Source organism: Melitaea cinxia, chromosome 7 (assembly GCF_905220565.1).
Source record: "Melitaea cinxia chromosome 7, ilMelCinx1.1, whole genome shotgun sequence".
Classification (NCBI taxonomy): Eukaryota; Metazoa; Arthropoda; class Insecta; order Lepidoptera; family Nymphalidae; genus Melitaea; species Melitaea cinxia.
This window is the reverse complement of record NC_059400.1, coordinates 16,078,771-16,096,669: the sequence shown is the minus strand read 5'-3', so window position 1 is coordinate 16,096,669 and position 17,899 is coordinate 16,078,771. Positions and strand designations below refer to the sequence as shown.

The following is a 17,899-nucleotide window of genomic DNA, read 5'->3' as shown; positions in this document are numbered from 1 at the left end:
AGGTACGACACGCGACCGCCGTACTGCCTGCGGGCGCGCCCCGACCCGCCCGAGCGCCGCATCCGCATCATACACAACCCGCACGAGCACGCCGCAGGTACGACACGCGACCGCCGTACTGCCTGCGGGCGCGCCCGGAGCCGAGCTGGCGCCGCTGCTGGCGCTCGCGCCGCTGTACCTCGCGCGCGCGCCGCGGGAGGCCGACGCGGCGCGCTGGCGGCTGCGGGCGCGCCCCGACCCGCCCGAGCGCCGCATCCGCATCATACACAACCCGCACGAGCACGCCGCAGGTACGACACGCGACCGCCGTACTGCCTGCGGGCGCGCCCCGACCCGCCCGAGCGCCGCATCCGCATCATACACAACCCGCACGAGCACGCCGCAGGTACGACACGCGACCGCCGTACTGCCTGCGGGCGCGCCGGGCGCCGAGCTGGCGCCGCTGCTGGCGCTCGCGCCGCTGTACTTCCCGCGCGCGCCGCGGGAGGCCGACGCGGCGCGCTGGCGGCTGCGGGCGCGCCCCGACCCGCCCGAGCGCCGCATCCGCATCATACACAACCCGCACGAGCACGCCGCAGGTACGACACGCGACCGCCGTACTGCCTGCGGGCGCGCCCCGACCCGCCCGAGCGCCGCATCCGCATCATACACAACCCGCACGAGCACGCCGCAGGTACGACACGCGACCGCCGTACTGCCTGCGGGCGCGCCCCGACCCGCCCGAGCGCCGCATCCGCATCATACACAACCCGCACGAGCACGCCGCAGGTACGACACGCGACCGCCGTACTGCCTGCGGGCGCGCCCCGACCCGCCCGAGCGCCGCATCCGCATCATACACAACCCGCACGAGCACGCCGCAGGTACGACACGCGACCGCCGTACTGCCTGCGGGCGCGCCGGGCGCCGAGCTGGCGCCGCTGCTGGCGCTCGCGCCGCTGTACTTCCCGCGCGCGCCGCGGGAGGCCGACGCGGCGCGCTGGCGGCTGCGGGCGCGCCCCGACCCGCCCGAGCGCCGCATCCGCATCATACACAACCCGCACGAGCACGCCGCAGGTACGACACGCGACCGCCGTACTGCCTGCGGGCGCGCCCCGACCCGCCCGAGCGCCGCATCCGCATCATACACAACCCGCACGAGCACGCCGCAGGTACGACACGCGACCGCCGTACTGCCTGCGGGCGCGCCCCGACCCGCCCGAGCGCCGCATCCGCATCATACACAACCCGCACGAGCACGCCGCAGGTACGACACGCGACCGCCGTACTGCCTGCGGGCGCGCCCCGACCCGCCCGAGCGCCGCATCCGCATCATACACAACCCGCACGAGCACGCCGCAGGTACGACACGCGACCGCCGTACTGCCTGCGGGCGCGCCGGGCGCCGAGCTGGCGCCGCTGCTGGCGCTCGCGCCGCTGTACTTCCCGCGCGCGCCGCGGGAGGCCGACGCGGCGCGCTGGCGGCTGCGGGCGCGCCCCGACCCGCCCGAGCGCCGCATCCGCATCATACACAACCCGCACGAGCACGCCGCAGGTACGACACGCGACCGCCGTACTGCCTGCGGGCGCGCCCCGACCCGCCCGAGCGCCGCATCCGCATCATACACAACCCGCACGAGCACGCCGCAGGTACGACACGCGACCGCCGTACTGCCTGCGGGCGCGCCCCGACCCGCCCGAGCGCCGCATCCGCATCATACACAACCCGCACGAGCACGCCGCAGGTACGACACGCGACCGCCGTACTGCCTGCGGGCGCGCCCCGACCCGCCCGAGCGCCGCATCCGCATCATACACAACCCGCACGAGCACGCCGCAGGTACGACACGCGACCGCCGTACTGCCTGCGGGCGCGCCGGGCGCCGAGCTGGCGCCGCTGCTGGCGCTCGCGCCGCTGTACTTCCCGCGCGCGCCGCGGGAGGCCGACGCGGCGCGCTGGCGGCTGCGGGCGCGCCCCGACCCGCCCGAGCGCCGCATCCGCATCATACACAACCCGCACGAGCACGCCGCAGGTACGACACGCGACCGCCGTACTGCCTGCGGGCGCGCCCCGACCCGCCCGAGCGCCGCATCCGCATCATACACAACCCGCACGAGCACGCCGCAGGTACGACACGCGACCGCCGTACTGCCTGCGGGCGCGCCCCGACCCGCCCGAGCGCCGCATCCGCATCATACACAACCCGCACGAGCACGCCGCAGGTACGACACGCGACCGCCGTACTGCCTGCGGGCGCGCCCCGACCCGCCCGAGCGCCGCATCCGCATCATACACAACCCGCACGAGCACGCCGCAGGTACGACACGCGACCGCCGTACTGCCTGCGGGCGCGCCCCGACCCGCCCGAGCGCCGCATCCGCATCATACACAACCCGCACGAGCACGCCGCAGGTACGACACGCGACCGCCGTACTGCCTGCGGGCGCGCCGGGCGCCGAGCTGGCGCCGCTGCTGGCGCTCGCGCCGCTGTACTTCCCGCGCGCGCCGCGGGAGGCCGACGCGGCGCGCTGGCGGCTGCGGGCGCGCCCCGACCCGCCCGAGCGCCGCATCCGCATCATACACAACCCGCACGAGCACGCCGCAGGTACGACACGCGACCGCCGTACTGCCTGCGGGCGCGCCCCGACCCGCCCGAGCGCCGCATCCGCATCATACACAACCCGCACGAGCACGCCGCAGGTACGACACGCGACCGCCGTACTGCCTGCGGGCGCGCCGGGCGCCGAGCTGGCGCCGCTGCTGGCGCTCGCGCCGCTGTACTTCCCGCGCGCGCCGCGGGAGGCCGACGCGGCGCGCTGGCGGCTGCGGGCGCGCCCCGACCCGCCCGAGCGCCGCATCCGCATCATACACAACCCGCACGAGCACGCCGCAGGTACGACACGCGACCGCCGTACTGCCTGCGGGCGCGCCCCGACCCGCCCGAGCGCCGCATCCGCATCATACACAACCCGCACGAGCACGCCGCAGGTACGACACGCGACCGCCGTACTGCCTGCGGGCGCGCCCCGACCCGCCCGAGCGCCGCATCCGCATCATACACAACCCGCACGAGCACGCCGCAGGTACGACACGCGACCGCCGTACTGCCTGCGGGCGCGCCCCGACCCGCCCGAGCGCCGCATCCGCATCATACACAACCCGCACGAGCACGCCGCAGGTACGACACGCGACCGCCGTACTGCCTGCGGGCGCGCCGGGCGCCGAGCTGGCGCCGCTGCTGGCGCTCGCGCCGCTGTACTTCCCGCGCGCGCCGCGGGAGGCCGACGCGGCGCGCTGGCGGCTGCGGGCGCGCCCCGACCCGCCCGAGCGCCGCATCCGCATCATACACAACCCGCACGAGCACGCCGCAGGTACGACACGCGACCGCCGTACTGCCTGCGGGCGCGCCCCGACCCGCCCGAGCGCCGCATCCGCATCATACACAACCCGCACGAGCACGCCGCAGGTACGACACGCGACCGCCGTACTGCCTGCGGGCGCGCCCCGACCCGCCCGAGCGCCGCATCCGCATCATACACAACCCGCACGAGCACGCCGCAGGTACGACACGCGACCGCCGTACTGCCTGCGGGCGCGCCCCGACCCGCCCGAGCGCCGCATCCGCATCATACACAACCCGCACGAGCACGCCGCAGGTACGACACGCGACCGCCGTACTGCCTGCGGGCGCGCCGGGCGCCGAGCTGGCGCCGCTGCTGGCGCTCGCGCCGCTGTACTTCCCGCGCGCGCCGCGGGAGGCCGACGCGGCGCGCTGGCGGCTGCGGGCGCGCCCCGACCCGCCCGAGCGCCGCATCCGCATCATACACAACCCGCACGAGCACGCCGCAGGTACGACACGCGACCGCCGTACTGCCTGCGGGCGCGCCCCGACCCGCCCGAGCGCCGCATCCGCATCATACACAACCCGCACGAGCACGCCGCAGGTACGACACGCGACCGCCGTACTGCCTGCGGGCGCGCCCCGACCCGCCCGAGCGCCGCATCCGCATCATACACAACCCGCACGAGCACGCCGCAGGTACGACACGCGACCGCCGTACTGCCTGCGGGCGCGCCCCGACCCGCCCGAGCGCCGCATCCGCATCATACACAACCCGCACGAGCACGCCGCAGGTACGACACGCGACCGCCGTACTGCCTGCGGGCGCGCCGGGCGCCGAGCTGGCGCCGCTGCTGGCGCTCGCGCCGCTGTACTTCCCGCGCGCGCCGCGGGAGGCCGACGCGGCGCGCTGGCGGCTGCGGGCGCGCCCCGACCCGCCCGAGCGCCGCATCCGCATCATACACAACCCGCACGAGCACGCCGCAGGTACGACACGCGACCGCCGTACTGCCTGCGGGCGCGCCCCGACCCGCCCGAGCGCCGCATCCGCATCATACACAACCCGCACGAGCACGCCGCAGGTACGACACGCGACCGCCGTACTGCCTGCGGGCGCGCCCCGACCCGCCCGAGCGCCGCATCCGCATCATACACAACCCGCACGAGCACGCCGCAGGTACGACACGCGACCGCCGTACTGCCTGCGGGCGCGCCCCGACCCGCCCGAGCGCCGCATCCGCATCATACACAACCCGCACGAGCACGCCGCAGGTACGACACGCGACCGCCGTACTGCCTGCGGGCGCGCCCCGACCCGCCCGAGCGCCGCATCCGCATCATACACAACCCGCACGAGCACGCCGCAGGTACGACACGCGACCGCCGTACTGCCTGCGGGCGCGCCCCGACCCGCCCGAGCGCCGCATCCGCATCATACACAACCCGCACGAGCACGCCGCAGGTACGACACGCGACCGCCGTACTGCCACGGGACCGGGACCATGTACGGACACGGACACGGGATCTCACACGCACCCACAAGCGTACACACGGGACCTCACACGCACCCACAAACGTACACACGGAACCACACACGCACCCACAAACGTACACACGGAACCACACACGCACCCACAAACGTACACACGTGACCACACACGCACCCACAAGCGTACACACGTGACCACACACGCACCCACAAACGTACACACGGAACCACACACGCACCCACAAGCGTACACACGTGACCACACACGCACCCACAAACGTACACACGGAACCACACACGCACCCACAAACGTACACACGTGACCACACACGCACCCACAAGCGTACACACGTGACCACACACGCACCCACAAGCGTACACACGTGACCACACACGCACCCACAAGCGTACACACGTGACCACACACGCACCCACAAGCGTACACACGTGACCACACACGCACCCACAAGCGTTCACATGCACCCTTAAATGTAACACAATACATACGCGTTACCAAAAATCAACTTGTCTCTTATACTTCATACATCAGCGATCTGCAAGACAAATACAGATAATGTTTTTTTTACTGGAAAATCCTTATAGCTAAGTAATTCTTTAGTGTATAAAATACTTCAGAGATAAATTGTTTTTTTTTTTTTTAAAGGTAGCTTATAATCGGATGCATAATTGTTTTAAATGATACTAACAATAATATAGCTCAAATAATATGGACTCCATTTCTTTAAACAGTATCTTGTGTAAACCACCTTCAGACATTACAAACCTTCTAAATGTATTAAACTAACCTTTGTTAACTAACGTTAAAAAAGGAGGAGTTTTTCAATTCGACTGATTTTTTTACGTGTAAATAATATGTGTGTTAAAATTTATTTAGATAATTTTTTCTCATTCGAAAGCTGTTGCTTATCATGTAGTCCCATTTAAATGTGATCAAGATCGGACTAGTTCTTAATATATGAATAAATTATTTTCTTTGATAAACATAGGCAATGTGTCATCTCGTAGGTACATATGAAAGAAATCACTGTCCAACTGATTTCAATCATATTATTACATTCGTTCTATTTCCTTTCTTTATTGATATGAAATTCTCGTTGTTTTGATTTTAATATTAGTTTATTTTAATTTTATTTTTTCTTTTTTAAATTTATTTTTTGTCATATTATGATCATAATTAAATCCTTCGACAATATACTATATAAATAATGGTACTATTGGTTTCCCTAATTCGCCATAGACTTCTAACTTTTTTCATTACTTCATGTCCTTCACTGTTCTGGATCATTAAAAATAATTATCATTACTTCATCTCTGCTCTCTTTAACATCACCTATAAATGTAATTCCAATTATACACAAATAAAGTAAATATTTATAATTATGCACTTTTAGTACGATATCGTATTTATTAATTTACCCATAATATAACCCCAATACGGCTTTTACATATCTCATTGTTTACTATAGTGCCTTATTAAAGTAAATGATAGAAAAACTTTCAAGAATCTCCTAATGTGTAAACACGTTTGCGATGACAAGGTTCTAAATGATGTATCGAACCTTACAATAGCTATACTATGACTCAAGTACCTTGTCACAGTGAATAATAAATAAATAAAAAACTACCAAATATTCCCTACATGTAAACAAAGTTGATATGACACGGTTCTAAATCCTATATAGGACGATTGCCTCGGCTTATCTCAGATATAATATAACACCTTATCGTGTATTGACGCATTCAGTGCTATCGATCGATTTGATTTGAAACGTTCTGTTGGAAAAAAAATATTGTAAAAATAAATTAAAAGTTTTGAAAATAATTTGTGGATCAATATGGCGCTTCCAGTCAACCCTATGCAAAGTGTTCATATGGAAATGAAGGTTCGACCGACAGGTACTAAATTAATATTATTCCATATTTGAAGACTTTTTATACGTATTTTTAATTTGATCTGGCGAACTTCGTACTGCTTTATTTTTTTTTAAATATAATTATATAATATATCGAAATAAAATATAGCCTATTTTCAAGTCGGATCAAACTGCATACGGTGTATAAATTTGATTAAAATCGGTTAAGTTGTTTGGAATCCATCGCCACAAACAACGTGACACTTCATTTTTATATATTAAGATAATCAAAAATGTTTGTGTGTTTTTGGCTTTCCTGTTTTGTATTTTATTATATTTAAAATTATTAACAGTACGTACTGATATAATAAAATGAATTTGCAAATTTAAAAATTAAAATTATTATTTTATACTGTTTTTTAAATTGGTTATTGTTATTATATATTATTTTCAAAATCGTGAATAAACACTTGCGTTTCTAGATTTATTTTAGACAACAATAACTTTTGTTAATTTCTAAAATGTAAGTAACTTCTATAATTTTTTTTATTAAAATTAACTGATAATTGTGGTAAGAATTTATTCCAAAAGCAGGAATAATTTGTGTTGTGTACTGAACAATATGACGATTGAAAACTTTTAGAAATAGTAATCAATTTATTAAGATATTAACTAGCTGTGCCTGACTGTTTCACCTGCAGTAAATTTGTGTACAAAACGACTTCGTTACAATTTATTCATTAACAAGCTGTACCCGCGACTTCGTCTGCGTGGAATTTAAAAAATTGTTATTATTCAGTTCGCAGAGTTATGATATAAAATAAAAATAAAAACTAAAATAAAAGTAGCCTAAGTTACTCAGTCCAAATCGGTCCAGCCGTTACAGAGATTAGTCGGCACAAACAGACAGACAGACAAAAATTGTAATAAATATTATTGTGGTATATGTACCGTGTATAACGCATATTTACTTGTACTATTGTTTCGTCTACGTACGTTGTGGTATTTGTCGGTTTTTCTCTTCGTTTCCGAGCAAACACAATTAGTTTGGTTTGAAGTTTGATCTCTATGACCGAAATTGTGATATACGGGTCCAATTTGGTCCAGTAAAAATATAAATTTAAAAAAAAACCTGCAATCATAAAATAAATATTTTGGCTTTTAGTGCTCTTTTTAGATATTTGCCATGTTTTCATTATTCTGAATTATCACGGGCAGTCCTCACTGAACTTATTATTAAAAAAAATATATTTAAAATCGGTTCAATGAGAACAGATAATCTCATTAAAAAGCAAACACTTTTCTTGTGAATAACGTTAAGTAAATTTAACCTAATATTATTAATGTTATCAATAAATATTTGCAATCTTCTTGCGTGCGCAAATAACGAGATAGCTTCATGTGATAATCAATAAATGTCGAAAAGGTAGGTATCTGCTATTATTTATAAGTAAAACATACGTGCAGCCTGTAACATCATAGGCCTCTTTCTCAATATAGAAGAAGGATTGGAGCTTTATTCACCGCGCTACTCCACTATGGGTTGGCGCATAACAGCCCATAATGTAAAATATAAATGGAATGGAAAATGCAGAGCCGGTTTTTTTTGTTGTTCGGTTATACTGCGAAAACTACTGAACCGATTCGGAATAATACTAAAACCTTTTTAAACCCAGGTTTTAGTATATGATATGCTGCTAGTAGTAAATAAATCAAATAGGGTTAAACTTAATTTCATTTAATAAGGCCTAGTAAAAGTTCAATAAAATTTGACACAGTTGTTTATTTACTTTACGCTTTTATTTAATATGATCAATCCGATAAATCAAATAAATATATGATACAAACGGTATTGCCTACTTTGATAAAGTTCTTGCTTGACGAGTGATCAGATATGTTTCCCACTTTTAGTGTCGACAACGCCATTTTACAAAGAACTGTGTCCCGATTTGGGCCACGGTGCGTCCATTAATGAATCGCATACTAACGGATAGGGGTTTAAGAGTACTTTCACGGAAAAATAGTTTCATTGTTATTCAAAGTGGGCGTATGATTATAGGCAACCAACATTGGTGACTTAATTGACTTCATATCTATGAAGATTCTTCATCGATATATGTAATATGTCTCCCATTTCTTTCTTCAAATGAAATGGGTTTCTGCCACTCTAATATAACGCAGATGACATTTTTGCTAACAGGGTATGCCCACTAAATATGCTCATAAAAACGATAAAATCTATCGATATAGGCTATTCACTATCTAATGATATAAAATATAATGTACTTCGGTACTCGTCATGGCCCAGAACTGGTACTGTGCGGGAGACTGTTAAATAAAAAAAAAAAAATGTTTAAAAAAATCAAAAATTTAACAAATACCTTGACCACATGATACATGTATTAAATTATATATTTGAAATATCTCAATACATAATATTTCATAGCAATCCTGAAGTATATATAATAGCTAATATAAAAAGCCGACCGATGGCGGGATAACCATCCAACTGCTGGCTTTGAAATACACAGGCCGAAGACGGGCAGCAGCGTCTTCGGTGCGACAAAGCCAGTACTGCGGTCACCAACCCGCCTGCCCAGCGTGGTGACTATGGGCAAAACACATGAGTTCACGTTATTTTTGGCGTAAACTTGTGGAGGCCTATGTCCAGCAGTGGACGGTATAGGCTGTAATGATGAATATAAAAACTGCCTTTTAAACGTTTAAAGATATTTTTGTATATTAAATAAATACTGAACTATAATTTTAAGATAAAAAAATACCTGTAATAACTATATTTGAAGCTTAAACACATAAGCAAAAAATTAAAAAAAAAAAATGTCATATCCCATGTCAAATTTTTTGAATTCATTAAAATAAGCATTTAGTAAAATTTTTGTAAAATTACTAGTTAGGTACTTAATTCATTACAAAATTAATATACTGTTAGTTGCAATTAATGTATGAATAATATTTTAAATCAAAATGCAAAATGAAACCTTATATTATTGTAATCAACCAAACATTTATAAATAATTATCTTCAGCGCTATTTTATCTTAGACAAAGAATTTCGCGGCATAAATATTTAGACAACTAGCCTAAATTTCTTATCTGTGGCTCATTTGGATTTTATGAAACAATTTAACATCTGATATCTGTGCATAGTCGAGATAACTTTTGTTTTTATACTTCCTTTTTTAAAAATACGTGATTTTCCTAATTGAATAATTAATATTTATATTGTTAGTAAAAATTAAAATGTCTCAATTATCTGTATTTAGTTTACTTGTGAATTTATTCAAGTATAAAAAGTTGTTGTTTTGATTATATCATCTGAAATGATAAATCTAGCATTTGAATATGATCGTAAGTAGATTTTTTTTTAATCTTATAAGAAACATTTTTTATATAATTATATGAATATATCTCGTATTTATTTTAATAGCATACAAATGAATTAATTAAACATTATACATTTGTTTATATATTAAGAAATTAATTAATAATTATTAAAAATCTGGTTATATATGTTGTAATGTAGCTTGACAATTTAAAATAGTCTTAAACTTCGAGATATTTACATAGTGTTTAACACTAGCTGTACCCGCGACTTCGTCCGCGTGGAGTTTAATAAAACAATTATTGTTCATTTCGCAGGGTTATAAAATAAATAAATTTCTAAAATAAAAGTAGCTTGTTACTCCTTATTACATCAGCTATCTGCCAGTGAAATTTCCTCCTCCTGTCGCCTGAAACACCTACAGTTTGCGGGTTCGATTCCCGCTAGGGATGGATACTTGTATTTGTACAAATATTTCTTTCCGGTTCGGATGTCTGTCCTTGCGGGTCTCCCCGCCGTGCCTCGGAGAACACGTTAAGCCGTCGGTCCCAGTGGTTATCATAAATACCTGTTAGCGATCGTTACTCATGGTAGGCATCATATTCGCCAACCCGCACTAAAACAGCGTGGTGGATTAAGCTCCAATCCTTCTCCTATATGGGGAAAGACGCCTATACCCAACAGTGGGATGTTACAGGCTGAATGCGATGCGAATGCGTTATATTACTAAAGAAAGCTTGTAAAAGCATTAGTCTAGAGCCTTCTGGAAGTATTATTCTAGCACTGAGACCTCCTTTTTGCATCTTTTGTAGTAGGCAATAAAGAGTAGAAAAAATAGTTTATACTAAGAATAATTTTTTATTACTATTATGGGCGTACAGATAAGAAAATGTATCGCAGAAGACATAAAAAATATTAAACGAGATTTACCATTATGTAATGTACGGAAATTAAACCAGTAGGATTAGTATTGTGACGAATTTCAATCCAAGTCAATATCAGCTATGTAATTTATTTTGTGTTTTATTCTGTAATTAAATAGTATTGAATAGATGTTGCTGTGTGGCTACGGTACTAAAGAATATAGCCACCCCCTCTCTTCCCGGGGGTGTCGTAAGAGGCGACTAAAGGATAACACAGTTCTACGACCACCTTGGAACTTAAAAAGCCGACCGTGGCGAGATAACCATCCAACTTCTGGCTTTGAAATACACAGGCCGAAGACGGGCAGCAGCGTCTCCGGTGCGACAAAGCCAGCCCTGCGGTCGCCAACCCGCCTGCCCAGCGTGGTGACTATGGGCAAAACACATGAGTTCACGTTATTTTTGGCGTAAACTTGTGGAGGCCTATGTCTATGTCTGTAATGATGAATAGATGTTACTGCGAATGCGTGTTTGTTCGATTCCAAATCAATTTTTACTACGTACTGTATGTACAGAAATATTCTGCTAGCTTTTTTCTGCGACTTCACTTAAGTCTACTAGGTGAGACCGTAAAGTTAGCATCCATTGCTTACAGTAGATTTTGCGCGAAACTGGAACAAACTCAAACGAACAAAAAGTCTAAAATTAATTGTTATGGCTTCCATTGCTCTTCTAAATTTCCCCATATTTCATTTTACTTTTTAACCGACTTCAAAAAAAGGAGGAGGTTCTCAATTCGACTGTATTTTTTTTTTATGTATGTTACATCAGAACTTTTGACCGGGTAGACCGATTTCGACAAATTTTGTTTTAATCGAAAGGTGGTGTGTGCCAATTGGTCCCATTTAAATTTATTTGAGATCTAACAACTACTTTTCGAGCTATATCTAATAATGCGTTTTTACTTGACGCTTTTTTCGTCGACCTACGTTGTATTATACCGCATAACTTTCTACTGGATGTACCGATTTTGATAATTCTTTTTTTGTTGGAAAGGAGATATCCCTAGTTTGGTACCGTGATAAGGAAACCAGGATCTGATGATGGGATCCCAGAGAAATCGAGGGAAACTCTCGAAAATCCGTAATAACTTTTTACTGGGTGTACCGATTTTAATAATTTTAAAGCTGATGTTTATCATGTGGTCACATATAAATTTTATCGAGATCTGATAACTACTTTTTGAGTAATCTTTGATAACGCGTAGTTGCTTGACTATTTTTACGTCGATCTACGTTGTATTACTTGTCGATGTAATTGAAGTCGGTTTTTTTTTTCGTTTGCGAGCAAACACAATTATTTTTTCTTTATTTCGATCACGAAATATTTATATGTTTCGTGAGTGACCGACCAGTTACAATTTTTTCAAATGTGATAATAGATGGCAGCACAAGTAATACTTTTTTTATTCAGTTATATTAAATGACTAGTTCCTGAAATTAGCGCGTTCAAATAAGCAAATAAACAAGCTCTTCAGCTTTGTAATAAGGTAAGAGTATAGATTCAACCACTCGGAACAATCTCCTTCGTGTCTTCGCCAATTTGCGTGACATTAGCAAAATCATCTGTGATATATTATTATTATATGTAATAAAATTGTTGGAAATTATTAATTCCACTTTATAATTTGCTTCTATCGATAGTATTTTGAGGACGCGTTGGCACTGCGGTTTTAGCCCTGATACGTCATACAGAAGTTTGCCGTCGTCTGGGCATTTGTAGTTGTACATTTTGTATGTTACCAGATCCCGACACACAAATAAAACTTAAGGGGGGGCGTATAGTTTGAAGCGATTATTATTTATCAATGTATGCACACGGTAATGTTGTAATCGATTGTATGCTTTTGTAAATGAAGTAAAATATATAATTATACCAAATGTGTAGTTAAAGTGACGCAATGTTATCAGGATAACAAATCGTAAATAGATAACCGTATTGTTTCCTTTGAGATAGTAGTGACGCATTGCAGATTTTTAAGTTTGTCACAACAGGATGGTTTTGACTGACTAGTGGTAGATATAAGAATTTACGATGTATGCGTGTATGTATATATGTGTGTGTCTGTTAATGTGTGGTAATGAACTATCGTATTAATTGTTCCTCATTTCTAAGCTACTAAAAAAAATTTGAGCTGACATGTCATATGGTCGTCTTAGAACGCCTTTCTTGTAAAAAGAAAGACCTGAATAAAAAGAAATACTCATATAATAAGAAAAAACAAATAAATAATTAAATAAATAAACGCTTCACACTCAACGGCCCTCAGTAGGAATTTCCCTGTGTCGGGGTTCTGGAAACACACACAATACACAAGCACAGTCTTGACCGACAGACAAATGTTTGTTATGTGCAGGGATCGAACCCGCAACCACCAGCGCAACAGTCACAATTCAGTGCTGTGACCGTTGCGTCACGCGGCGTCAAATAAGAATGAACTTCTTTTTTCTTAACACAAAGATAATGTAACGTATGTATCGAATTTAATTTTAGTTTACAATTTTTTGTACTAAGTTCATCGTACTACGCCAAACAAACACAATCTGTTTCAATTTTCGTGAAAATAATGTTTTAACCCATTTTAAAGGGAACAAAGATAAATATTTTTGTTTACGTTTCTCCGCACATTTGAAGGATCACTCTGTTTATGAAATACCCGTACATACAAATGTGGGAACTCACGATGATATAAACAAACGTACAGCTTTTATTTATTATTATTTTGGGAGGATCGAGGGTAGAGTCGACAACGCGCTAGTAATGCTTATGGTGTTGCAGGCGTGTATAAGCTACGATAAACGCTTACCACCAGGTGAGCCGTACGCTTATTTGCCGACCTAGTTGTATAAAAGAATACCTAAATTTTAACTCCTTAATTTTACACACTTAAGAATTTCTTTTCGATTAAAATTAGAGTCAAAGAAATCGATACACGCGGTGAAAATTTATATAACACACATGGAATAAAGAAAAAAAAAAACAGTCAAATTGAGAACCTCGTCCTTTTTTTTGAAGTCAATTAAATTTAATACCAGAAATGAGATACTGAAATTTAGTTTTAAGTTCATGAATCAAAGAAGCCTAGCCTCGCTGAGGACGTCGTCCTTTCCTCGAGTCGCTTATAAAGTAAGACGTGGCGCCCTATGTGCAGCCGCCGACGACGACACGTCCCTGTGCGACGAGGAGGCGGCGGTGGAGGCGGCGGCCGCGTTCGCGCGCGCCTGCTCGCCCGACACGCAGCGCCTGCTGCCTGCTGCCGCCAGCTCGCCGCCGCCGCGCTACTCCTGCGACGAGTGAGTACCGCCCACACGCTGACACCTGTAGCACACACACCTGCAGCACACACTTACACCTGCAGCACACACCCCCGCAGCACAAGTACCTGCAGCACCCGCGCCTGCAGCTAACACTTACACCTGCAGCACACACTTACACCCGCATCACACACTTACACCCGCAGCACACACTTACACCTGCAGCACACACTTACACCTGCAGCAAACACTTACACCTGCAGCACACACTTACACCTGCAGCACACATTTACACCTTTTTTAAGCAGGGAAAACCCTCATGGACACCCTCCGGCGCGGGGGCACCGGAGTGGTGTGTCAGACTCTTAGTGACTAATAATCACCAAGTGTGAGCAGACCTACGCCTGAGTGGGGTGAAATCGGGTCGCGTTAGCATACACCACCTAGCACACATTTACACCTGCAGCTCACACCGACAACTAGCGAGTACCTGCCTACCGTGGCGTAGTCGAGGTATCTCACCAGTCGGGCTGCTCCAGAGTCCTTTGAGCAGGATATATCCTGCTGTACCTTACTTCCTAAGTTAAACAGCTATATAAAAATATGTAGCTATACCAGTTGGCTGTTGACTGTAACACAAGCATTAAGTTGCTTACTTTAGGAACAGACGACCGTGTGTGTATTGTGTAGATATTTATTTATACAATTGTGAGTTTACAAAGTAACCAATAATCAAATCGTTTCTCTTTTAATATTATAGTTAAGAAAAAATATTTAAACAAAGAAATTAATTTTTAGAATCCAAAACATTGAATGTTATATCAAAACAGTATTGTTTGAATTTAAACATCATGTGCTATTTTCCTCATTCGTTTCGATGAAGAAATCAACTGAAATGAACAAATTTATTCATCTTGACCCAAAAGAGATTTTTTTATTATCCAGTTCATAAATAAGCAACCTCGAATCATTCAAAACATTGATTAAAAAGTCCACTGTCCCGGTTGCGTCATTAAGCCGTCACATCAGAGGGAATCAACGGGCAAATAACGGTGTACAAATATTTATCAATAAATCTGGCGTTGATAACAAATAGGTCTAAGGGTGGGGTCATTTGAGAGAGCGCAAGCGGATTTGTAAATAGCGATTAAAAGTTAAACAGGTTAGACTAAGCGTGATGATATTTTTAGTTAGGGCGTAGCAAGACATATCTTGGTGAAAATGTCAGGCAGTCCGATTGGGAACCTTAACCCTTACTCCTTATCAAGTAGTGCTAGGTTTCGTTGGGGAGTAAGATTATCAGAACTCCTAAGGATGCGCTTTTTAACAGCACGGTAGAATTCGTAACAGGCTTGTGATGCTCCTAGTGGCAGGCATCCAAATCCTACGATACTTGTTTACCGTATCATAGATCTTATGCTTGGCTTTAACCTGTAAGTATAGTAGTAGAGATATAAAAAAAAGAATGGTTAAACTCTACTAGTCTGTAAGTTGTTGTGTAAGATGTCGTTGTCATGAAAAGGCTTAAAAAGTTAAGTTTTGCTGAGCTGTAAAGGTGCAAAAAGTTAAACTCTGTTCAACTGGCTAAATATTTCTATTACCACCCATAATAGGTTTATACTTAATAACTTTACTAAGTCTGTAAAAATGGCCGCTATAGCGTTAAATTTTAAAATTAATAAAAAAAATTAAGGATCGAAACGAAAATGCAACGTTTTTTATAAAGGTCCTATATGTTAAATGATTGTAATATTAAATATTTTCGGTAGCTACTGCTTCATATGTGTATTGTCATTGATTATCTCTATTTAATTTATAAAAAAGTTTTGTATTTATTTTAGAACGCCATCTTTAGGATCTGTGGATAAGCATGTAGTTGCTTGCACTGCGCCCTCTATTTTTTCTTCGCTACCTATTTTTCTTTCGCCCTCGGTTGTTTAGCCTTGTCAATACAATGATTGCGTATCCTATAAATCTACGTTAAAATATCGTCATCAGTACAGCTACCACTCCCACTTAAACTTTTTCTTCATAGAGTCGGTATTTGCTTTTTATAATTCAAGTCATGCTGCAATTTTATATTTTCAATTTCTTATAAAATTCCAATTTTTACTAAATAATAATATGGAATGTAAATAAAATAAAATTCCTTTTATGTAATTATGTGACTAATTCGACGCCACAGAACGTTCATGTAACCTCGTCCTTACGAGAAATATTATTTTAAATATGGATAATTAAAGTGAAGAGGTCAGAATTAACTGAGCTTTTCCTTAACATATACGTTTTCCTGTTCATAATAATATTATATCATCACTGGCAAGTTTTGTAATCGCTGAATAAATAGCTGAAGAAAAATTAAGGCAATGGCAAACTTTTTTAAGAACTTGTCAGAAATTAATATTAAAAGAAACATATGCTACTAAAAGATTATATATTATTTGTCGCACAATATTTACATAATCTACTTAAATATCAAATAGGCTAGTGTCATTTGGTTTGCTCGAAAACGGTAAACAAAACCGACTCTAATTTACATTGACAATAATACAAAATTAATGCATTATTAGGGATTGATTGATTGATTGCTTGATTGATTGGTTTAATGGCTTAATTATTAGGGATAACTATAATAATATAATTTAATACAATAATGCTCTTTCTTCTACATTGAAGGTAAGTATCAAACAAAAATTGCTGCAAACAATAAATGTACAAATGCGATCTTATCGCTAATAGAGCGATATACTTGACAATTTAAAAAAATGTCTTAAATTAGGGATATAGGGGGCCTTAGTGTTTTGCCCGAGTTATTTGTTACTTACTGCTCATTCTTAAATCATAAGATACATAATGCCTCGCTAATCCCATTCGTCCATTGAAGTAAATAAATGAGGTTCTAGAAAATTATCAAATACGAAGAAATTATTATTTTGTAACTTGTCAACTTAATGCTAACTGCTTAATTAAAAACTTGTTTTCGATTAAAGCATTATTATAATAGAACAGATTTCTGTAAATGATAATAAAAGTTACAAACAATGTTCATGCAATTGCGATTTTAATTTTAAATTTTAAATGATAACCTTATTGATTACGATAATTTAAATAACAATACAAATAAAACAAAGAAAAATTTTACACGTTTAAAAAAAAGGAAAACTTTAACAAAGATAATTAAAAAAAAAATAATATTCCTAGACCTTTATACTAAACCAGATCATTAGACATTAGCATATTTCTAATACAGGCATCTATCAACAAAAGGTTTTAATCTTGCGATGTAGTGCACGTCAGAATAGTTTCAACATATCTCAATCTTCATCAATTCGTATTACAGATTTAGGGCATTTCAAAAACACAATCGAAAAATTTGAACGCGTTTTCGCCTTTGAGTAAAACCAGAGCCGTGTGCAAAATTTCATTGCGTCGACCGATGACCAATTACATATGCGTTCATAGAAGTTTTTGTTTAGGTCGTTTGTTATAGTTGGCGTTTACGAACAAACGCCTTTACAAACGCACTATAGAAACTAAGAAGTGATTGCTTTTTATTGACGATGTTTTAAAAAGAGGTTTATTAATAATTCAATTAGGACGATGGATGTTGTTTCAAGCCATTGATCGCTTTCTACGTATGGGTTCAGCTCCTAGCTATTCTGCTACAGATTACACGTTCGCCTTGCCGTTTAAAAAA

General features: G+C 45.5%; 1 protein-coding gene across 1 annotated transcript in view; it reads left to right on the top strand.

Annotated features, from left to right (window-relative positions):
• The window catches only part of LOC123654915 (protein GDAP2 homolog), a 95,399-nt gene that overhangs the window by 32,490 nt on the left and 45,010 nt on the right, over positions 1–17,899 (top strand). Inside the window, exon 7 of the mRNA XM_045590772.1 lies at positions 14,100–14,241. Coding sequence (XP_045446728.1) covers positions 14,100–14,241 — 142 coding nt within the window. The remainder of the gene's footprint in view (positions 1–14,099; positions 14,242–17,899) is intronic.